The 23089-nt window shown below is 47.5% G+C and overlaps 1 protein-coding gene and 1 long non-coding RNA gene across 5 annotated transcripts; one reads left to right on the forward strand and one right to left on the reverse strand.

Moving 5' to 3' along the window:
• Positions 1–1421: 1421 nt before the first annotated feature.
• On the reverse strand, positions 1422–8264 carry LOC113458880 (uncharacterized). Its single transcript, XR_012581954.1, has 2 exons — positions 7937–8264; positions 1422–7341 (listed from the first exon to the last, which is right to left on the reverse strand). It is a non-coding gene; the product is annotated as an uncharacterized LOC113458880 (long non-coding RNA).
• A 10198-nt stretch (positions 8265–18462) lies between these two features.
• NEUROD1 (neuronal differentiation 1) lies at positions 18463–21454 on the forward strand. 4 transcript variants are annotated; one of them, XM_074548356.1, is made up of 3 exons: positions 18463–18602; positions 19681–20308; positions 20622–21454. In XM_074548356.1, the coding sequence occupies exons 2-3, from the start codon at positions 19690–19692 to the stop codon at positions 20933–20935; spliced, it is 933 nt and encodes a 310-aa protein (XP_074404457.1). In that variant the 5' UTR covers positions 18463–18602; positions 19681–19689; the 3' UTR covers positions 20936–21454. The 4 variants fall into 4 exon arrangements, with proteins under 4 accessions (XP_074404457.1, XP_074404458.1, XP_074404456.1 ...); XM_074548357.1 differs by having other exon boundaries at positions 20625–21454; XM_074548355.1 differs by having other exon boundaries at positions 19681–20927.
• The last annotated feature ends 1635 nt before the right edge of the window (positions 21455–23089 follow it).

Consider the following 23089-nt stretch of genomic DNA (forward strand, 5'->3'; position numbering starts at 1 on the left):
CAATTCTCGCTCTCTCCTTAATACAGTCTATATATAAGAACATCTGACATGGAAGAAGATTTAGTTCTTCCCTGTCAGTTTCTGCTTTGTGAGTTAGCTAGGTGCTAACACCAGGTATTCTTTTAATTCTGCAGAAAGGCTTGCACCATAATAATACTAAAATTATTTATATATAGAATATTACTCTGAGGTTCATGCTGAGGTTCTTCTCAGACTCTTTCTTGGTCATCTTTATTAAAAGATGAGTACATACATTTTCTATTCAATAACTACTAAGTGGTGGTTTAAGGCAAGTTTTTCTTCATTCACAATGAATCATACCTTTCGATATACAGGGCTCATTCAAAATGGATTGAATCATTTTCGTTTTGCTATCTCAAATCTTTGTTCTCCAGTGAGGATATATTTTTAATATGGTTTTCACCTTCTCAAATCTAAAAGCATGCAATCATTCCCAAAGATTACTTTCTTCCCCAATATTTTTTAATAATTCATTCAGGGGTATGAGTAGCAGTGTGTACAAAACAAGGTAAACACACAATCTGCCTGTACCCAAGCCCAGGTGGAGGTGCTGGCTGTCTCCAGAGCATCCCCAACCAAGACAGAGAGTAACAGCACCAGGAAAATGCAGAAGAACCTTGGCCATCTCAGGGCTCTTGCTGAGCAAGATCCTGGCAACATCCGCTCTTATTGTCTGCTGAGTTGCTTGATTTGGGATAAGATAGGAATGCCCAGGGTACATGGTGTACACATAGCTATTGCTTGCTTTTCTTCATGATATTTGTGGCTTTGCTTTCCTTTGCAAGGTCCAGCTTGCATCCAACTCTGTGAGAGAAAAACCGCCCTGAGAACAGGGAGTGTCTATATCAAATCCACTGAGAAGACTAAATAAGACAATCTTGATAACATGAAAGAAATATGTACCTGTGCCAAACAGGTATATATCTCTCTGTGAATAAAAATAGAAAGCAAATTAAAAAAAAAAAAAAAAACCACAAAAAAAAACCAAACCAAACCAAAAAAAAAAAAACCAAAACAAAACAAAAAAAAACCCACCAAACACTTCTTCCTGAGAAAAGTATTGGAATTAATTCTGAAAACGTATTCTTAGAGAATAGTAGTCAAATCTTCCTCAAGTGTTCCCATGCCATGTAAGGGAGTTTCAGCAGGAGTAACAGGATATCCAAGTGCATCTGTAAATTAATGACCTACAGGTTACTGGGTAAAATATGAACCAAAATAAGAGAGCAGATTTAAAATAAAAAAATAGGGCACCGTTCTGAAGAAGAGTTCAGCAAAACCATTTCAATATGTCAGACTACATTTTACTCTCTTCGTTCCCAGAAGAGTGAGGGTGTCTCTATAATTTCCAGGGGAAAATCACATGTAATATAATCCCTTGGTAAAAAGGACAGACCTCATAGTGCAAAGAAAAACAAACTTTATTCCCCAGGTGAAGATTAAACAAAAATTTTTCTCTTAGAAAACATATCTAGTCTTCAAATATTAAGAAAAATAGGGAAAAACAGCTACAATAAAAATAAACCAAGAAAACAAATAAAGGTACAAACATGTTTTTCTTCTGGGGAAAAAAGTACAATTCTGTTCAAATTATGAATGGAATTTACAGCCTTTTTCTTCCCTTTTTTTTTCTTTTGAGAGCTTGAGTATGTAGTATATGGTGGTATATGGCATATGTTCCAATTTCTCCCATTCATAACTTGTCAATGGCACCTCTTTTTTTTCCTTTTGTCACATAATTCCCTCTTTCTGCCCCAAATCCAAAGTCAGCACATAACATGAGTCTTTGTGAAGCAGCAGGTTGTGACAAGCAGCTCACTTTTACCTATCAAGACCAATCATGTATGAAGCTCACAGGTTAAAAAGCATTAAAATGTGTTCAAAACTGATCCCATATATTTTGAGGCTTCCACCACACAGAACCACCAAGTAAGAACATATTTTCCTTTCTAAGCAGAAAATTTTTCCACATCAGCTTAGTGTCCCTGTTGTTTCAGCAGGAGCACATTCATTGTGCTCTTATTTCTTCCATGCATGTGTGTTCACTGCAATTTGTCAGTACAGAACTGGTTTTTTGGAGCCTGAAACCTGAGCACTTCCCACTGTAATAGCAGTCAGGCTCTAGGCCATGCTTATCATGTGTGGACCACTATTGCTTTGGATCTTTAATACTGATTAACCAACCAAATAATAAATTAGATTGAGAGGGAAATCTTTGGGGAGGAAAGAACAGATTCAATTTAATTACAACAACATATCTTGATTATTTCTTGTATTAATACTAAGATTCTGCACTTAAACAACTAATCTTTGTCCTCATAATTAAGGTCATTTGTCCCTATGGGTTGTTTTCTGTCTGAAGCAGAGTGTGGAGCTGTGCAAAGGTGATGGGCTGAGCCTGTGGCAGTGGGAGCAGAGACAGCTTTCCATCACAGCCACGCAGGAATGCACCTCCTTCCCAACAGAGAAACCTTGCTGGGATTGTGCCAGGATCACCTGCAGTGCCTTCCTTAAAGCCATGAACACCAGTGAGGAGTCTCAGGGGGAAGGGCAGGGGGCATGCCAAGCTCTGGGGTGTCCAGGGGAAAACCTGGGGAGTCTCAGAGCAAAGCAGTGGAGTGCTGCAGTTCCTCTGGCACCCATGGATGGTGAACTGATGAAGCCCACAGAACAGCTGGAACAAGCCAAAGCCCCAGATGCACTGTCCATTGGCAGGAATGACTATTTCTGTTCTCTCAGGCTGAAACACCCAAACACCACGTTGTGCCTCGCCTCTGCCTTCTCTCGGGCGAGGATCCCGCATGGGTGAGTGCGTGTAAAACACATCAAAGCATTTCAGGCATTCCCATAAAGCCTGCACTGCTGTTCCATTGAAAGCTGGGCAGACCTCCAGCTATCCTTGCTCCTTCTTGCAGAGGATGGACTCCATGATCTCTCGAGGTCCTTTTTGAAGCTTCCCCTCTGTGCTGATGCTTATAATTACAGGAGCTTTCCTCTGTTTGCACTTCTTCACTTGAATGATGCTTATGCATTCTGAAAGGAAATGTGCCATAAATGCAATTGTGTTGTTGTTGTTATTCCGTTCTTATTATTCACTCAAGAACTGCTGAAAAATGGGTTGTAGTTCCTCAGGAATGTGAATAAAGTTTTTTTCTCTGGGACCTCGACGGGCGGCCCAAGCGTATCGGCAAATGGAGGAGAGGAGTAAACAAGTCACAGCAGAGAAACGGCAGCAGAAAAATATGAACCTGTTAGCTGCAGCACCACCAAGTGTCAGCAGTGAAAACACCACGTATCGGGAAAATACCCAATTTCTACAGGAATTGCAGGAGCAAATATTTTTAACCAGCTCCTTGGCATCTACATGAAAACAGTTTAATTTTGAAAATTTTTGAAAATCAATTTTGAAAATTGTCAGTGTCAAAGAAACCTCTAAGGCTTCTCCCAAGTGCCCAGATCCATTATGTTATGCCAAGGTAATATCAGTATTTTCAGAAAATTAACAATATTTCCAATTAACAAGGGAATCATTTGAATAGAAATTTAGATTTAAAACTTCTCAACAATTTAAATGGGTTTGTGTTTGTTAACTATTCAGGCACAATCACACCCCAAGCTCTCAGCTGCTGCCATGAGCTGCAAGGTGTGCAGGAGTCACTGCCTCCAGCACGGGCAGGGACCTGCTTTGTGTCACAGGGACAGACACGGCGCATGGCAGCTGCCAGTGGAGGCTGCTTCAGACAAAATCCTTCTCTTTTCTGAGTGTTGCGTTATGTTATTACACATGTGTCAGAATACAGCTTGTAGATGTAACTCCCCTCTCCGTATGAGAACCCGAATGCCCCTGCTAGTCGGGTGTCGCCTCCTCTGGCCCCGCACTGGCGTGCCGGGGTGCTCCCTCTGGCTCTGCACCACAGGAGGGGGAGCATGGCCCAGTGGCCCCAAAGGAGAAGTACCTGCCTCTGCCCTGTCAGCAGCTGTCAGGGACTGCATGTCAGTGACACCACCGCTTTTATTTTTCAGGGTATAGTAAGCAAAAAATATAACTGATGACTTTTTTGCTTCCAAGCATTGTGATATTCTCAGTCCCTTACTGCTAGCATTTATCTAAGGTGCCTTTACAGACTTCCCAAACAAACCAAAGTATCCTTCTACTCCTTTGAGCTTGTTTTTCTGATCCAAAATTAAAATCTTCAGCAGGAATGAAGAGACATGCTAAAACAAAGAAACTTTCACAGCCCATCTATTTCCATGGCACATTTTGGAAGCAAAGCTCTGTCTATTGTTTCATGATTTTCATTTCCTGATTTGTCTTGCCTGGCTGCAGCTTCACACTGCTGTTGCTGCCAGTACCAGTACTGCACACTCCCCTGCTGAGCATCTCTTCCTTGGCAGAGTGGGAGAAGGCAGAGCATCATGTTAGCACGGCTTCCCAGCCAGTGCTGGGCTGGGCACTGCTCTGCCTGCCACAGGAGGACATCCCTGCCCTTCTGATTAATTATGTCACCTTCTGAAACAGGACACAGCCTCCCAAGTCTCTTGTGCAAGTCTGAAAACATTATCACCACTCATGGCAATGGAAAGGAGAGCATTGAGAGCAAACTCCCATCTCAAAATGCTGTGGCCAAGCAAGATGAGCTGGAAACCACTGTACTCAGCACTTTTCTTGGGGTGTCTGTCCCATGGATGTCCACAGGAGCCTGGAAATTCCCAGCACCCGCTGATCTTTGGGTGTGTGTGCTTTCTGGATGTGGATTCTCTGTCCTGCCTTTCAGAGACAGTTCTGGCTGCATGTGTCAGCAGCTTAGCCTGGCTGAGAGGCAGCGGGAGAGTTCTCTCTGCTTTAACTTCAGTTCCCTCCTCCAACAGATGCCGGTTCTCGTGGCGATTTGCCCAAGGACAGGCCCTGTAGCTGGGGAGAGCCCCGGTGAGCAGCGAGCAGGCACTGCAGAGCCACAGCGAGCCCCGCGGCTCCCGGCACTGCGGCGTCCTGGGGACCAGGCACCACCTGCTGCCCGAAAAATTAAACTCCTTAAATCCAGCTTTGCAGATCCCCAGCTAACGGCAATAGGCGTCATCTAATAGTCTAAAGTAACCTGCAGATCTTGCTTCTGCAGAACTTCAAACCCTAACACTAGCCCTTACCAAAGCCCAGAAACTCATGGCTACTTTGAAGTATATCTCATCTATCCCTGTGTGCACTTTGAAATGCATAATACTGCTCTCTACTCTGGAACTAGAGCCCTTAAACAGATAAGATAAACTGTTTCTAATATTACTCCAAAATTTAAAATATTACATTAGCTTCTCCTAACTTCCTAACTTGGTATTTATTTGTATTGATACCCAAAACCAAATCTTGACCCTAACTTCCAGGAGAGCTATCCAAAATTTCAGGTGAAACCTCCATTTTGTACCACACTTTCTCCTCTCTGAAGGGACCTTGCAAGAGCACATAAACCTGATACTGCAGTCCTAGTTGTCTCATATTCCCCTAAAGCCTTCACAAAGGCAGACTGACACCACCCCTGCCCGAAAATTGAGAATAGGGCCAGTTGAAAATTGATTCATGAGGCCAGTTCCCGATGATCTCATGCGATTTTGCCAAACACTGCAGGGGAGATCCATCTGTGAACCCTACTTCCCTAACTCCTTGTGCTACGCTTACTTTTGGACTTCTAGAAAACTCAAGATTATCTACAATTCCTGCAAAATAGAAATACAACATTCAAACCCAGCCTTGAACTTGCCTCAGAGCATCCTACAGATAGGAGAGGGAAATGTGCTGGTCAGTATTCCATGTATCCTTAATTCTAGCTGTAAGTGTAAGCCCATAAGAGGGAAGACAAAACTTAGGTGGAAATTAATAATAAAGATATTCAATTATTTTTCAATGTGTCTGTTTGGGAGGACATCTCAAGTCACCACAGGAAACTGCTGCTGAGATCTGATTTTCCAGAGCTGCCGTCCCAAACCCAGTTATTCGGATTTTCTGTGACGTTGTCCAGCAGGCAGGCAGTGAGCTGGCAGTCCGGGAGGGGCTCAGAGACCCGAAGGTGAAGAGGGCCGGGCAGAGGAGCCTCCCCCGGGGCGGCGAGAGCCCCCTGCCCGGGAGGGGGAGCTGCGCGTCCGTCCCTGCCCCGGCTCCGCTCCCGTCCTTTCCCCGGCTCCTCTCCCGTTCCTGTCCCGGCTCCTCTCCCGTCCTTTCCCCGGCTCCTCTCCCGTTCCTGTCCCGGCTCCGCTCCCGTCCTTTCCCCGGCTCGTCTCCCGTTCCTGTCCCGGCTCCGCTCCCGTTCATGCCCTTGCTCCGCTCCCGTTCATGCCCCGGCTCCTCTCCCGTCCTTTCCCCGGCTCCTCTCCCGTTCCTGTCCCGGCTCCTCTCCCGTCCTTTCCCCGGCTCCGCTCCCGTTCCTGCCCCGGCTCCTGTCCCGTTCCTGTCCCGGCCCCGCACCGCTCCCGGGAGGCGGCCGCAGCAGCCGGGAGCCCCAGTTTAAACACGCCGCAATTATCTAAATCCTGATCTGAGCGCTCTGTGTCGGTCCGTGACTCTGCAGTAATTGGCTGTGGTGCACGAAGCGCTGCGGGCCGAGAGATGGAGATCAGCAGCCTGTCCCTGTCCCTGCGCCTTCAGCCAGCGGCACTGCTGAGTGCGACCAGAAGTAAATCAGCAGGTGAATAACGCCGAAAGTACAAATTTCAGTTTAGAATTACCCGAAAAATAAAGGAAAATGCAGCGAGGGAAACGGAAACCCGTGCAATTTGCACACAAAGATACAAATTGTAATGCTGAAATGTGAGGAAAACCGTCCAAATTCATCTAAAAACATGACACTGATCATTTTCAAGATGCACACTGTATGAAATACAAGATGCCGAAGTGGTTTACTAAGCTATACATTCAGGTGCAATGGCATAACTAAATACTAAAACCACAGGAAAAATAATATTGTAAAAATCCCTAGAAAATGAAAACTGAATTTGAAATGCGTTTAAGTATTTCATCGAGGCATACATAGATTAACATATTTTAAATAAAGCCGAGAAGAAAGCTAGAAGATATCTTCCCAGAGCACAGAGAAAACCCCAAACAATAATAGGTAGCACATAAAAAATGAGTAACAGATGGACCAACTGGAGGATTGTGCTTAATGTAATTAACATTAGCACTTACTGGTAACGGTTAATGGTCCTATACCATCACACCTCCCAAAACAAAGCCTGATCAGGGACGCATCAAAAGGCACGAAGTGAACCCTGAGGCATAAATGCCATTTAGATCGTGTTGAAGACATTTTCATCAATCTTCACGAGAAGTAACAGCTATTGGAGAGAAAGAGATTGTGAGCAAGTTTCCATCTTGTAATCTCTGCATTTTCTTAAGTAACTAGACTTCTCCCCAAAATATTATATATTGCTAATTTCTTCTCATGTCTGTGCTGCTAAATCTGAAAGATGTACATCCCTTCAGCTGTCATTCAATAGTGGAAACTTATCTGAAAGCATGGTTCTGCATTTTGAGACAGGAGTATGAAGTTACTGAAATGCTTCAAGAATCCAAAGAAAGATTTAGTATGTACCAGATAAGTGTTTAAAAGGTGGAAATATTCATGTCACTAGAAAACCCTTTGCATTTTTTATTAAAGTTTGAAAAAAGTTCCCACATAAGGTTGCTACAGTGCATTTTTTTTCTGTCACAATTGTAGTTCTATTTAAAATTGAATTAACTGATTGTTCATTCAGAAAAGGGGTATTATAAATTTATAAAGATTATTATAATTATAATAATAATTATATAATTATTATATTATAATAATAATTATAATAATAATTTATTAATTATTATAAATTATAAAGAAAAACCCTTTTTGCTCATAAAATCTTCTATTTGAAAGCTTATCAGTGTTGTAGGACTTACTTGAGAAAATAGAATGTGCTTCACAAGGCAAACCCAGATGGCATTCACTGGGTGCTGTGGTTGGCTTCCTTTTAGCTTCTTCTTCATCATGTTTGAGAACAAAATGAAAAAAAACCAAAGCCTTAAGTCCTTCCTAAAAGCAAATACTACGGAGGAGAGATACCTTCCGGATTATTTCGTGTTCACAAGCACAGAGCCGGTTTGTGAATCGGCATTTTTGCCTTGTCTCTGCAGGACAGGTTCTCCAGTGCCATCTCCTGGTGGGCACGACCGGCGGGAACCGAGTGTGGAGCCGAGCCACATGAAGGGCTGAGATGATGAAATGTCAAAATAGATATTTATTTCTGCCAACTTATTAAACAGAATGATGCAATCTAGCGGCAGATAATTTTTTTTTTTTGTGTATATGAATTGTATAATTTGTACCATACTTTGTAATCCTCCAGTACACACACACACATATATACATATATATGAAATATATAAGATTTATATATATATATATATATATATATATATATATAAATTACTTATATAGAAATAAATGGAGCACACAGAGCATTACTGCTTCATGTCTAGAATACGGGAGGAAGATTTTTTTTTTTTCAAATAAATGCAAATGTGAAGATAGGGGTTTTCTTTGTTTGTTTGGGGTTTGTTTGGTTGAGTATTTTTGAGGGGAGTTAACTTTCTTATTTTCATAATCTAATAACAATTTGCTCTATTGAGTATACAATAAAAGGACATCCCCGTCTTCTCTGCCCCAAAAAACAGGCAATTTTTTGCAAAGGAGAAGAGGGTCACTGTCATTATCATCACTTTATTGCTGACTTTACAGCAACCCCTCTGTGCCATTTTGAATTATATATGTGAACAGAGGACAGAGGTGGAGAAAAACAAATTGGTGCTGAGACATTACTGCAATTCCAAAGCAGGACAGAGCACCCACAGACAGAATCCTGAGCTGTGTGAGTGTGGCATTGTCCTGGATGGAAGGCAGAGGGGCCTGCTGAGGATACGGCAGGGAGGGCTGTCAGCTTCCACGGCCCCTGCAGATCACGGAGCACAGCAGCACCTCTCTGCACATTTTTAATTGTGCAAGGCAACTGGCAGCTTGTGTGAGTTGGAGATATTCTTCATCTTCTCTAATTTATTTTGGAAGTTGATTGGGAATGCAGGAGGCAAATGAGCACAGAAATGGCTCTGAGTTACCTTGTTCCACGTCCTCCCCCACTCCTCCCACTCATCTGCACAGCTCTGCCCCCACGGCCATCCATCTCTCCACCACAGCAGTAACACACACAAATGAACTTTCAGCAGGTGCTCCATTTCTTCTCTGTCGCCTGTAGGAAGCAAAATATCTGATCCATTATTTTTTGCTTCCTTTAATATTCTAATGTCTGTATGTCTTGTTCTCAGTCTCTTGTAAACTACCTCACCATAATGGTCAAGAATATTATCTCTAGTTTGCATCTCAATGCAAAGAAATGAAGATATGTTCTCTTACACTTAACTGGAAACAAAACAAAGTTGCCTTTAGCATAAAGTCTATTTGACAATTTCAATCCTTTGTAAAAGGAATTAATAGAAAATATTAATTTTTTTCTTAAATAAATGTTAGCCCTAAGGCTGTTAGAAGCAACTTCTGATGGTTGATGCATGAAGTCCTGGGCCACTAGAGATGGACACTGAATGCCTTCTTCTCTGAGTCTGATGTGGACTCTTGTCTGTTTCTTCTCAAATATTGCTGTGAATCCTTTTACAGAATTCCCTCCAACCTGGTCTAAGAGAACATCAGAATTTGGCTGGATATTTTCTTGCTAGTTTGGTTGCCGACTAAAACAATTCTATTGGCCAGATAAATGAAAGCTGCTATCTCTTTAAACTGAAAACATAGAACTAAGCAGGGTTGTGTGTCTGTCCTTCAGGGTGATGAGCACAGGTGACACATTGGGGTTAACTTGGAGTGAGAATGAGACACATTGTTGATGGACAATGTAATGGGTAGGATGGCATGGGCTTAAGCCATCCAGGGAGACTTCAGCTTCCCTGAAAACCTCTCAGGGATCATTTTTTCAGAGACCCAAACTAGGATAGGCAGGACTTCCCTTCTGCCATTCCTACAAAGCTAAAAATGAGAAAAAGTACAAAATACTGTAAATGTAATGTGGTCCCATACTGGGCCAGATCAAAAGTCCTTCTAGCCTGGTGATGGTGTTTTCAGCAGATCCAGCCCAGATAGTTTAACAAGGAGCAGAAAATGGTGCAGTGCCACCAGTCATGATGGCTCAATGCAGAACCACATTGCAGCAGAAAAAGTAAGGGTCTCCATCTGCTCCTTTTCCCCCTCTCTCCCTGTCCTTATTCTCTCCTGGCTCTGTGCTTCTGTTTCTTATCCTGCATGTGTGAAGGCGTTTGTCAGGGCTTCTATGAGCCAGTGTAGCCAGTTCAGTGACAAAAGAGTTTTCTAAGCTGAGTCCCATGGACACCAGATCTGTATCAGGGGATGGAGCAGACCACACCAACAAGAGCAAAGGGAAGAGAGAAATAGAGCAGTAGGCAGAGGGACTGAGCCTTCCCGCCCTGAGCAGCAGCAAGCTGTTACATTTCCCCAGCTGCACAGGTGGCACGTTGCCCTGCAGCGGCCTTTACTGAGCCCTCGGGTGCTGCATGCGCCGATCTGTCCCCTCGGGCTCACTGCCTCAGCCCCTAACCCGAGGGTGGGAATAGAGCAGCGCTGCCCACCGCTGGCCAGGCTGACTCCTCACTGCTGCTCCCTCCTGCGCACGGCTCCCAATGTCTGCTCACAGCACCACTGAACGAGCTGCCCCAAACTTGCAACAGAAAATTGGAAATCAAGGTGATCCAAGAAACTTGTAACTACCTGTGGATCTACAGTAGAGGAAATGGACTATAAATTACTTGAGATGGAGTAAACCTGACACCAGCTGAAATTGCCAACCCTCTTCTATAATAAATCATTTTACAAGTACAAATCTATCAGAAGTAGGGATTCTTGCTGTTGTGAACCCCTCAGTTTAAAAGAAAACCAAACAAAAAGAAACAACCTACTGAAAGTTGCCTTTCAATTCTGGACAACTGCAACCCTTAAATTAATTTTGGAAAGAATATGTAGTCATTCTCTTTACTGATAGTTTTACAGAGCATCAGTCTACCTAGGGGTGACATGGATACAGAAGAACAACAGATGATAGTTTGAAATAGATCTTTAAAAATACATCTTAATGTTATACTCTCTATTTCTGCTTCCACCGCTTTTTAAAAGTCAGTTTTAAAAATGCTAGATCTCATTCTCCATTGTCTTGTCATTGGTTTTTAAGTTTTTTGTGTTGTCAAAAAGATTCTGTAAATAATACAGCATGAAGTCTGAGGATAAACATACAGAAATACAAAAATCATGGATTTCTTCTCCACTGCTTCACAGGGGAAATTGTCAACTACAGATCTGCAAGACACCTGAAGAGTGGCCAGGTGAGAATTCCCCACTCCTATTGGAAGGAGAGGTTAACATCCCCTTTCAGCAGTGACCCCACTCTGCAAAGCAGTGGAGAGCAGGGTTATTTCTCTTGTTCAAGTGAGCATAAACAACTGGATGCTCTAGCAAACTCACAATAGGCTACTAAGAAAGGGCCAGATGCTCTTATCCATTTGTGAGGGTGAAGAGGAACAAAATGAGTAAATATTTATATTATCATAGTGGCATGTAACTGGAGCTCAGTTGTAGAGAAAACAGTGATTTACAAGCATGTTCCTCCTCTCTTGGGAATCCACACAAACCAAGCAAAGTTTCAGCACTGAGAAAAAATTCTGACAGAAGGACTAAGCCAGATGAGAGAGCTACAGGTTTTTAGGACACACTGGACATACATCTCTGGGATGAGATGATGATTTGCAAAGAGAAATGTTTTCCTGGGCACGAGTCATCACAAATTAACAGGAAGGATCTACCTGGTACACGAGAGAAGTGATTGTGCATTGTGGCACACAGCTTCAGTCCCAGCACCCCAGAAATAGTCCCACCCAGAGCTTTGGGCTAAAGCTCAGCATTAAGGATGTCTCAGCAAGAGTACTCCAGCTAGAATATCCTTAACTGTTACATCACTGCCTGCCCATGCCAGAACTCCACTACACCCTTTCTCCAAAGGATCCATAACAGGCTACAGTGTGGAGACCATTCCTTGTCCACACTTCTCCCACAGTCACTTGGAGTCACAGCCATCAGTTTTCTGGCACTGAGCACCTCAACAAGGCTTGCCTCTTCCCTCCTGAAATATCACAGAAAGTTAATTTTGCACAAGAACTTACAACAAAATATTTTGGGGTTTGGACATATTTTTGGTCCTCATGGACATTTGTCTTTGAAAGTCCTTGGGACATGACTGCAGTTTATTTATGTCTAGGTTGTGCTTGGTTTCAGCCCTAGGGCTGAAATATATAGGTATGTATATACATATATATGTGTATTTATATGTACATACCTCCTGTAGGTGAATTTTAAGATTTCCTCCAGACAATGAAGGGCAATAAAACCACACTCTGCAGGAAGTGATATAAGAACGAAAGTGCTTTTTTGATGACAAGATAGCATCTTTTCTGTGAATCTTTGCAGTGAAAGAGGGAAAACAAAGTGTGCTATCTAATGCTTATCCTGTCCTTTGTGGATTAGAGATTGAGACACCTCCTCAAGAAACGGAGAAGAACATCATGTCAGTGTAGTTTTGGGATAATCACACCCATAGCTGGGATGGTTAATGTCCCAGGAGCATCTCTGAGAAGCAGTCACATGTGGTGACACACACTCTTAGGCATTTACACGATGTTGTGAGCTGACAGTGACAGTCAGGGGGGTAAAAGGGGAGCAATGACAGGAATGGCAGAGGAAGGCAATCCCTTACAATGTGGTGATGTGTATAACTCAGAATATCCTCATATACACTTACAGTGCTTAGCAAGAGTTTCAGCTGTGGGAGTTACACTGTTCTGTGATGGGAAATGATTGTCCATCATGCCCAGCTCACTGTGGAGCACTTAAAGCACAGATCCAGGTGTGAACTCACTCCAAGAGGTAAAAACAAAGCCGCATTACGTAATAAGATTTAATGATTATTTGAATCTCTTTTTCCATCCCTGTGGATCATTGATTTAACCTTTCTTGTTTTGTTCTCAGGATATTGCTTAAACAAGTAACTGTGTTCTGAGATTAATCAGGACCATTTTTGTGTATAACCCTTTAAGAGTGTTTTTGCTTTAACTTTCTTCAGTAAAGGAACACTAACAGAAGCAGTAGCTTTGCTAGGAAGCGCAAAATGTTGGCAAAATGTTCAGATTGGATGGCCATAGGGAACAAACACATAAGCTTTTATGTGCACAGCCTGGGGTTCAACTGCTATTTTCTCTCAGAGGAAAAAAAAAGCAGACCTTTGAAAGCCACCACTAAGGAGATTTCTATTTAGAGAATATGCAATAACTCATATTGAGACAAGATTTTAATCTCAGCAAAGCTTTGGATAATCTGCTGGCACCTGTGTTTGATGCTCTTCCACCCCATTGCACTGCTTAGACTGAGGCCAAAGGCCAGATCCTGCAAGTGTGTTTGTGGCAACAGCACTGCTTAAGTGAGGGAGAGTTTTATCAGAAAGGAAAAAAAGACTGGTCAGGATCCGCCCTGGAAAGTATCACCTGTAAGGAAATGACACCAGTGTCATCATCCTTTATACTCCTGTGGAGCCTCATATTCTTTTTAACAAGCACTGCACCCACTGACACTGTTTGTTGTGGCAAATATCACAACAATGCCTTGTGCTGCCTTGCTTGAGGACACAGTGTGAAGTATAGAGCACTCAGTCTCAGGGAACCAGGAGAAAGGTAGTATCTAAGACGATTTTAGAAAGAATTGGGAAAGATTTTTCACATGAAGATCTCAGCTGCTGGAGGCTGTGCATCAGCCTGTGTGTGATCTAGAGAGATTTTTATAGAGGTTTCAGGATACAAGCAAGCAGGGATGGGTTTGGGACTGTGTAGATACCATTAGAGATGCTGTGGAGCCTTGTTGCTGCTGAGGCCTTTGTATCCAACTGAGATGTGGGCTCCAGTTAACAAGTGTGATATTTGTACAGATTCAGACTCTGCAGCTCGAGGAAAGAGAAAGAAATGTACAAAATAAAAATGGGCTTGGGTTTGATAATTTGGGCATGCAGTGAGTGATGCTGTAAAAGGGGATAATGTGGCCGGGCATAGGAAAGAAAAGGAAAAAACTCTACATTGATGTATCTTACATAGATACATGTATCTTTCACCCCCTTTAAAATTAAGATTATTCACTTGATAGGGTTAAAAATAGCGTCAGATTTCTCTCCTTCTTTGATTCTGTGATTCATGCGTCCCATTTTAAAGTCTACACCCTGTGAAGAGGAGTGCATTATCAAGGAAAGAGCCTTGCCAGGGACAGAAGGTAATTTCCCGTAGCAGGTGCGTACAGCAGGTGGTACACAGTGTACCTGCAACGAAAAGGTAGATTTAGGCTAAGATTTTATTTAATATGGAAAACTTATTGCATCCTGAGCCACTACTGGGGATGTGCCAAAAATCGTGTCTGCAGCATGATTTATTACGTGAAAATACCACCGAACTAATCAGTGGAGTTACTAATTAATACAAATCTGCATTTTTGCATAAGCAATTAGTGCAAAGAGAGTGCAATGAAAGAGGAAGTTTGACTCATTTAATCTCAGTGTCTATTCAAGCGGAAAGACCCACTAGGGCAAGGCACTAGGATCTACATTTGGATTTTTTTTTTCCTTTTGATTAGTTAAAGGAACTAAAAGGTCAAATTATCAATATTTAATTCAAATGGAAATGCATTTGTTCAAGAGGAAAGAAAACACTTTATTTAAACAAGGTGGGACTCTGGGGGTAAATGCCTGGATCAAAAATAATTAGGTTTTGCAGTTACAACAGCATCTAAATCCCTTCTGATAAGAATCCTTTTTCCTAATGACAGAGGTGGTTTGACACCGATAGCAGAGTGCTGACGCTATTTAAACTGTAGCTCAGGAGGTAGCCGGCCTACCAATACAATTTAGACATTTGCATTAATGGTACGTACTTCTCTGATTTGTTTGTTTTTAATCAATTTGAATTATATTTTAAATCTATTGTGATTTCATAATTGTGTGCACTTGACTAAAAGAGTAATTTAAAAAGCTGATAATTAAGCCTTGGTGGTGATGTATTTTCCATTAACTAAATAGAAGTTTACATTTATAGAATTAAAATAACAACAGCGTTTATCTAGCAGGGAAAGGCTCAATAAAATTAATACACTGAGTTTTAAGGGGGGAAAGAGCAGAAAAGACACCTTAATCATCCGTACCAATTTTGGAGCCCAGATGTACACTGCGTCCTAGAGAGACGCTACGAAGCGCGGAGCGGTCTCACGCCGGTGGCACCGAACCGGTACCGGCGCGGCTCATCCAGGGCGCGGTTCTCCCGCGGCGATTCCCGCGGCAGGTTGGCCCCGGCTCGGGTGAAGCGGGCGGTGGGGCTGCCCTCCCCTCCCGTGCCCTCCTGTCCCCGCAGCCTTTGGCAGCGGGGAGCGGGCAGCGCCGCGGGCAGACCCGAGCCGGCCCTTCCCGAGCCCGATGGGCTCCGGCCCCGCGGTGCCGTGCCCTGGGGAGGGACAGACGCACAGGGACAGCGGGCAGAGACGTTTTCCCTTCTCTGTTTTTTATTCAGGATAACCTCCTTGTTTTGCGTGTGTGCCTCTCTGGAGAGGGAGAACGGGAAACCTGGCAGCGAAAGGAGAGCCCGAGAAGCCCGGGCTACCCGGGCAGTAAATCACTCGCTCAATTATAAGCGCGGCTTCTTCTCTCCAATAGCTCCAAGCTATTTGGGGAGGCATCTTTTCCCCGCACTCTCGCAGGTGCAATATGAATCAATTATCTTAATTAAGATAATGCCGCAAACCCAAGAGATTTCGTCGGGAGCGGATTTCGCGCTCCGGACAACTGTAAGGCGTTTCCACAGCGCTGCCTCCCCCCGCAGCGAGCCCCCCCCGCTCCCGGCTGGGACAGCGGCGGCCCCGGGAGCGCCTCCTGCCAGCGCCGGGGAGCGGCAGCTGAGGCGGGAGCGGGGGCGGCCGGACGGACGGACGGACGGACGGAGCTTTGTTGGGACGCGTGCGGTTCGCGTGCCGCGCCGCGGGAGGAGGGGAGGGGGGCGGGAAGCCAGCTAGGGAGGGAGGGATGGGGGGCAGAAAGGAAAAAGAAAAGGAAAAGGAAAGAAAAAAAAAAGAGAGAATAAAGAAAAAAAAATAAAGGGAAAAGGATAAGAAAAGACAAAAGGAAAAAATTTTTAAAATCATTAAAAAACAATAGGGAGAGAAAAGAAAACCAAAGGATTGGGGAGGAAAAATAAACAGAAGCCGAATTAGAAGCCAGATGGAGAAGGAGGAGTCTGTAGGTCAGGGAGAAAAAAATAGGCACGCTTGGAGCGATAAAATCAAGCGGCTGGGGGAAGAGGAGGAACAGGGAAGGTGGGAAACTGGAGCCGTTGAGCCAGGGACGGCCCGAGTAGGGGAGGCAGAGCCGGCTGCCTGCGGGACCGGGAGCAGAAGCAGCTTCGAAGCCCCGGCAAGAGCGGGAAGGTGAAGGCGGAACGGCGGAGAGCCCCGGGCCCCCGCAGCGCTGCGCCCGTTCCCGGCCCCGACGGGCGGCACCGGAGCAGCGGCCGCACCAGCGGGCCCGGCCACCAGTACCCTCGTCAGTCACCGACTGGGGTGGGACGAGCCGGGCCCGCCGGGTTTAAGCCCCTCTGTCCGACTGCCTGCTTCTTTATTTGTCTCTCTAGTTACCTGCCAACCGACAACGTGTTGATTTTATCTTGCTCCCAGGGAAGATGACTGTGTTCATCACACTCAGAAGCACACGAGCACCCCAAAGTTCTCACCGCTCCCCGAGATGCAGTTTTCTGTCAGTGTCCTCCTCCCAATATTCTTGCCTAGTGTTTCCCCAGTGCCCCACATTCCCGGGTGTATTCCCAGACAGACCCATTCAAAGGGACATTTTCCAGTAATCTAGACAGGGCTGGATCGGACCCATCTCTCTCCTGCACGCTCCAAACCTGTTTGAACCTCACTGTCTCCAAAACTTGTCCGTTCCAGCAGCGCGGCCGCCCCAGCAGCTCCCGTTTATGGGGTCGCGCTCTCTCGGGAGCTGCCGGCCCGGCCCAGCCGCCCAGGGAACGGGCATGGTCCGGACCCTGCTCCGGGGTTGCCTCTGTGGCCGGAGAAGTCTCGCCAAGGCAGGGGCCATCCATCGGTGGGTCTGCGGCGGCGCTTCCGTCCCCTCCGTGCCCCAGGGAAGGGCCGCAGCCGCCGGGACCCGCGGGTGCCCCGCTCCAGCCTCGCCCGCCGGACCTGGTGGCGCACACCGCGCTGCTGGCCCTCGCTTCCCACCGAGAACCGGCCAGATTCGGCGGAACAAAAAGTAGCCGGTTGCCCTCTGTATTTGGTTACCGACAAGGCGAACATCCCCGGAATCCCCTCCTGCTGCCCCGGGCTATGTAGGTCACCAACAGGAGAGAAACATTTTAGAAATAACCCGACCTGGAAAATTATCTTCCAAATCCATCTCCTCAGGGGGGAATTATTTGTTCCGCATTCAAAGCCTCAAGAGGTGAAAATAATTTTATTTTTATTGAATAAATATCCAGATAAGGCGTGCCGGTAGCACAGCTATCATGCGAGGGGGTTACATCCCTCCTCAAAGTGCATCCCTAAGGTTCTGGCGGCCTTTGCAAATTCCGCCGAGACATTTGAAGACTCTAAAGCCGCCCCACTCGGCTTCTTTCTTCCAAACTTTCCGTTAACCGGCAGCATTCCCACCGAAAACCCGGGAAAAGCGAGCCGGCGTTTGCTCCGGGCGTTGAGACAGATCGGCAGGTGTGTGTGTGTGTGTGTGTGTGTGTGTGTGTGTGTGTGTGTGTGTGTGTCACAGCCCCGGGACGTCCGCTTTCCCCAGCACCGGCGCAAACCGGGGAAAGGGGAGGGGGCCTGTGGCGGCCAGAGAGCGACAAGGACGGACACCGGGAGTCTCGGGGGGCCAGAGGCGCGCGTGAGGAGATGTAACGGAGGGGCCGGCGGGGACCCTCGGTGGCCGCACCCCAGAACAATGGGAACAATGGGGCTCCGCGGGCCGGGGCTGGGCGGCGGCGGCGGGCGCGGAGCGGTGCGGAGCGGCGCGGTGGTGGCGGTGGCGGCGGTGTCATTGGTGACAGATGGCGCGGCCCGCGGGTCAGCGCGGGCGTGGCGGCTCCGCGGGCGGGCGCGCGGCCGCATACAAATAAGGGGCGTCACGTGGGGGGGGCGCCGCGCGCCTGACGTGGGCGGCCATATGGCGCGTGCCACCGGGCGGGGCGGGGCGCGGGGCGGGGCGCAGGCGCACGGGGCGCGGCGGGCGCGCGCGGCCCGGGTCCCGGTGCCGGCCCCCCGGCGCGCATCCTCCGTCCCGCTATATAACGGGGGGAGCCCGGCGCCGGGCAACCTCGGGAAATAAACGCCACACGCACACACGCGCGGCGCCCTCGCACGGACAGCTGTGCCGGGGTTATGAGACCGTCACCGCGCAGGAGAGGCTGAGCGACGGAGGTAACGGGAAACCGAGTGTTACCCCTGGGGAAAAGGGTTCTGTCGGGGTGGGAGAAGACCGTGCGACGTCGGGGCGGACGGGATATGCCTGTGCCAGAACGGCTTCAGGTTTTATTGTCGCTTGCGGTCGTTCCTGCTGGTGTGCGCGGGCACACCTGTATCCATCCATACACACGTACGCGTGTGTGTGCATTTATATATGTATATATGTAAATGTGTGTGTGCGTCCATGCACGCATTTAAATCCGTTTGTACAGCCGCATATTACATATGTTAATGTGCTTCCACCGATGCACCTCCGAACTTTGGGCTCCCCTTCCTCCCGGAGCGCGATCGCCGCGGTGCCGGTGCAGGCTGTGCCTCGGCGGCCGTGCGGCATTGTTCCTTCCCGGTGCGCCCGACGCTACCGGGGAGCGGTCCCAGCCCCGCATGAGAAGCGGGGAACCGATGCTCGTTTGCAACAGAGGGGACGACGGAGACGGGAAGCCGGGGCCAGTCCCGCACCTGTTACCGCAGGGGCAGGGCAGGGCAGGGGCCGCGCAGCCCGGTGACAGTGCTGCGGACGGAGGCGGCACCGGGGAGCAGGTGCTCGGTGCCCGCTGGGGCGGACAAACCCCATGCAAGGAGGCGGCGAGGGGGAACCGCGGAGAGCGGCGGGGACAGGCGACACAGCCGTCCCTGCAGGTGCCCTGTTGTGCGCGTGTGTCCTCCTTCCCCCTTCCCCTATTCGGCAAAAATGTTTGAGGATTTTTTCTGAAGCAAAACAGAACAAAACAACCCACACTTGGTCCACTTGTGTCGTGCTGCCTGGGCTGGCTCCCGCACGCATAATCTGCTTATATTCCCCACTAATATCGGCGAGTTACATAATGGTATTTGAACATATGTCAACTTAATTACAAGGCAGAAACGCGGAGACAATTAAAAGTTTGCCCTGGCACGGTGGGGAATCCAGGGCTTCCCTCGGGAGGGGGCGGCGGGACCGGGGAGCCAAGCGCGGGCAACTTCTCCCCGCGGGTGGCCACGGTCGCTGCTCCTGGTGCTGACACGTCTCTTTTCTGTCCCCTCCGCCATGCAGAGGCTCACCATGACCAAGTCGTACAGCGAGAGCGGGCTGATGGGCGAGCCCCAGCCGCAGGGCCCCCCGAGCTGGACGGACGAGTGCCTCAGCTCCCAGGACGAGGAGCACGAGGTGGACAAGAAGGAGGAGGACCTGGAGGGTCTGCACGCCGAGGCCGAGGAGGACTCCCTGCGGAACGGAGAGGAGGAGGACGAGGAGGACGACTTGGACGAAGAGGAGGAGGAAGAGGAGGAGGAGGAAGACGACGACCAGAAGCCCAAGAGGCGGGGCCCCAAGAAGAAGAAGATGACCAAGGCGCGCATGGAGCGCTTCAAGCTGCGGCGCATGAAGGCCAACGCCCGGGAGCGCAACCGCATGCACGGGCTGAACGCGGCCCTGGACAACCTGCGCAAGGTGGTGCCCTGCTACTCCAAGACGCAGAAGCTCTCCAAGATCGAGACCCTGCGCCTGGCCAAGAACTACATCTGGGCGCTCTCCGAGATCCTCCGCTCGGGCAAGAGCCCGGACCTGGTGTCCTTCGTGCAGACCCTCTGCAAAGGCCTGTCGCAGCCCACCACCAACCTGGTGGCAGGCTGCCTGCAGCTCAACCCGCGGACTTTCCTCCCCGAGCAGAGCCAGGAGGTGCCTCCGCACGTGGCGGCGGCGGCGGCGGGCGCGCCCTTCCCGGCGCATCCCTACCCCTACCAGTCTCCGGGCCTGCCCAGCCCGCCCTACGGCACCATGGACAGCTCCCACCTCTTCCACCTCAAGCCGCCGCACGCCTACGGCGCCGCGCTGGAGCCCTTCTTCGAGAGCGGGCTGGCGGAGGGCGCCAGCCCCGCCTTCGACGGGCCGCTCAGCCCGCCCCTCAGCGTGAACGGCAACTTTTCCTTCAAGCACGAGCCGGCCGCCGACTTCGACAAGAGCTACGCCTTCTCCATGCACTACCCCGCCGCCGCCGCCGCCGCGCTGGCCGCCGCGCCCGCCCACGCCGCCATCTTCCCGCCCGCCGCCTCCCGCTGCGAGATCCCAGTGGACGGGCTGGCGCCCTACGAGGGCCACCCGCACCACGAGCGCGTCCTCAGCGCCCAGCTCAACGCCATCTTCCACGACTGAGCCCCGCTCTGGCCGCAGGGAGCGCCGGGAGCCGCGCCCGCCGCCCGCCACCGCCTTGTTTACAGCGGGCAGCCCGGCGGGTCCCGCCGCCGCCCCGGGCCCGCTCGCCCGCTGTCCGCGCTGCCGCTCCTCGGGGCGACGCTGTAAATTGGGGTAGGGGCATTGGGATCGCGTCAATTACCTGATCGGGATAACAAAATCACAAGCAATAATTAGGATCTATGCAATTTTTAAACTAGCGATGGGCCAATTACAAAATATATATGAAATCTATATTTTTCAACCAACGTTTTACTACTTGTTACCTTTCCCATGCTGAATTATTTTGTTGTGATTTTGTACAGAATTTTTAATGACTTTTTATAACGTGAATTTCCTATTTTAAACCATGCAGCTTCATCAATTTTTATACATATTGGAAAGGTAGAATTATATCTAATTTATACAAAATGATTTAACTAATTTAAACCAGCAGAAAAGTGCTTAGAGAAGTTATGTTGCCTTAGCACTTCTTTCCTTTTCAAATAGATGAAGAAGAAAAAAAAAATGCACAATCCGGGCAATTTCTTTCCTATCCAAGTCTCTTTTTTCATTCTTTTTCTTTTTTCTTTATTTCTTTTTCCTTTACCCCGTACAATAAGAACCAGATCCCCTAGGTCTTGAGAAGATATAAGAACGATAGACTTATTTTCTATTAAAACATATCATTTCAACACATTACTTGCACAAACTTGTATATAAAGATTATAAGCAAATGCCAACACCCTTTTTAAATCGAAAGCTGCTTGACTATCACATACAATTTGCACTGTTTCTTTTTAGTCTTTTAACCCCTTGGCATTCCGTGGTTTTTGGTTTGTTGGATTTTTTTTGTTTGTTTTGGTTTTGGTTTGGTTTTTTTTTTTTTTAAGATAACTTGAAGATGTTAATGTTTCCAGGCGCTATAAATGCATGATTTTATACACGTTCACACAATCCGTGGTTGTCATATGCTCATTTTATAAATCTGAACCGAAATCTAATCAGGTTGTTAAAGTCGGGCTATATACCTATTGTAGTCGATTAGTACGGTAGCTTGAAACAAATTCAAACCATTTAATCCGTAATTAGAACAATAGCTATTGCATGTACAATGCAGTCCAGAATAAGTGCTGTTTGAAATGTAACTCTGGTTCAACTGGAATCAATCTGTACTGTAATTTTGTTTGTAATCCTGTATATTATGGTGTAATGCACACTGGGATTTTAGAAAAAAAAAATCCATCCTTTGGCAACAACATAGTATTGAACATTTGGTCGAATGTTGCATTTTTCCTTAAATGTGATTTTTTTTTCTTAGTGTAAGTAATTCCTATGGGATTATTGTTTTATTCGGATAGCTCATGAAAGGTGCAACACTTATTATTTGTAGAATAAAATTGGTCTAAAAAAAAGGACACGGGTTCTTTACTTACCTTGAGAAGTGCTCGGGCCGGGGGTGGGGGGCGGCGTTCGTTTGTTTACAGATAAACCCGGCTATTTGCAATGCTGATTTGTTGGACGAGGGGAGCGGGGCCGGAGCGCCGTTCGCTGGGAGCTGCGGCTGCCGGTGCGGGCTGCGCCGGGCTCCTGGTGCCGGCTCTGACCGCCGGCCCCGGGCTGTCCGCAGCCATCCCCGGGCTGTCCGCAACCGGCCCCGGGGTATCCGCAGCCGGCCCCTCACACCGGGAGCGGGCGCTTCGTTCCCGGCGCTTGGGCAGCAGGTGCGCCTTCCCCCCGCAAGGCAGACCTGGACCCGCGCTATCGATTTATCGTCCCTTCCCCTTTGCAGACGGGAAACGTATTCCTTTAATCTTCGCTGATTATTCTGAGGCTTAAGAAAGCCGGAGACACAACCTGCGGGAGAGCAATTCCCCTAATGACCGGGAACAATTATCAACAGGTCTTTGCCTCCGACCGTCAGAAACAGATTTAAGACGTTACCTGAAATACTTTACATGAAGCCTGTCGCAAAGCGGGGGTATTTCATAAATATTTCAGCTAAACCCAGCAGAAAGTAAACAAGCTTTCGTATGGATGAGGGCATTTTTTCCCCCCAGGAGAAACCAAGCTTCTGGCATCTATTTTAAAGGTGTTTGTAGCTACAGAAATCCAACGCGTAAGCATGGCAAACCTGCCCTAGCAGTTTAGCAGCCCCTGCTGCCAGGCTTCCCCGTTAAAAACATGCTAAAATTTAATTGCGATGCCAACTGATGCATTTTGCAGCATCTCCCTTCATTTCACCAGAGCCTGCAGCTCCACACTTGAAAACTGTTGCTGAATCTGAAATCAA

Source organism: Zonotrichia albicollis, chromosome 10 (genome assembly GCF_047830755.1).
Source record: "Zonotrichia albicollis isolate bZonAlb1 chromosome 10, bZonAlb1.hap1, whole genome shotgun sequence".
Taxonomy (NCBI): domain Eukaryota; kingdom Metazoa; phylum Chordata; class Aves; order Passeriformes; family Passerellidae; genus Zonotrichia; species Zonotrichia albicollis.

Coding starts and splice junctions, on each gene's coding strand:
- NEUROD1 (XM_074548354.1), top strand. CDS start 19,675: ATGCAGAGGCTCACCATGACCAAGTCGTACAGCGAGAGCGGGCTGATG.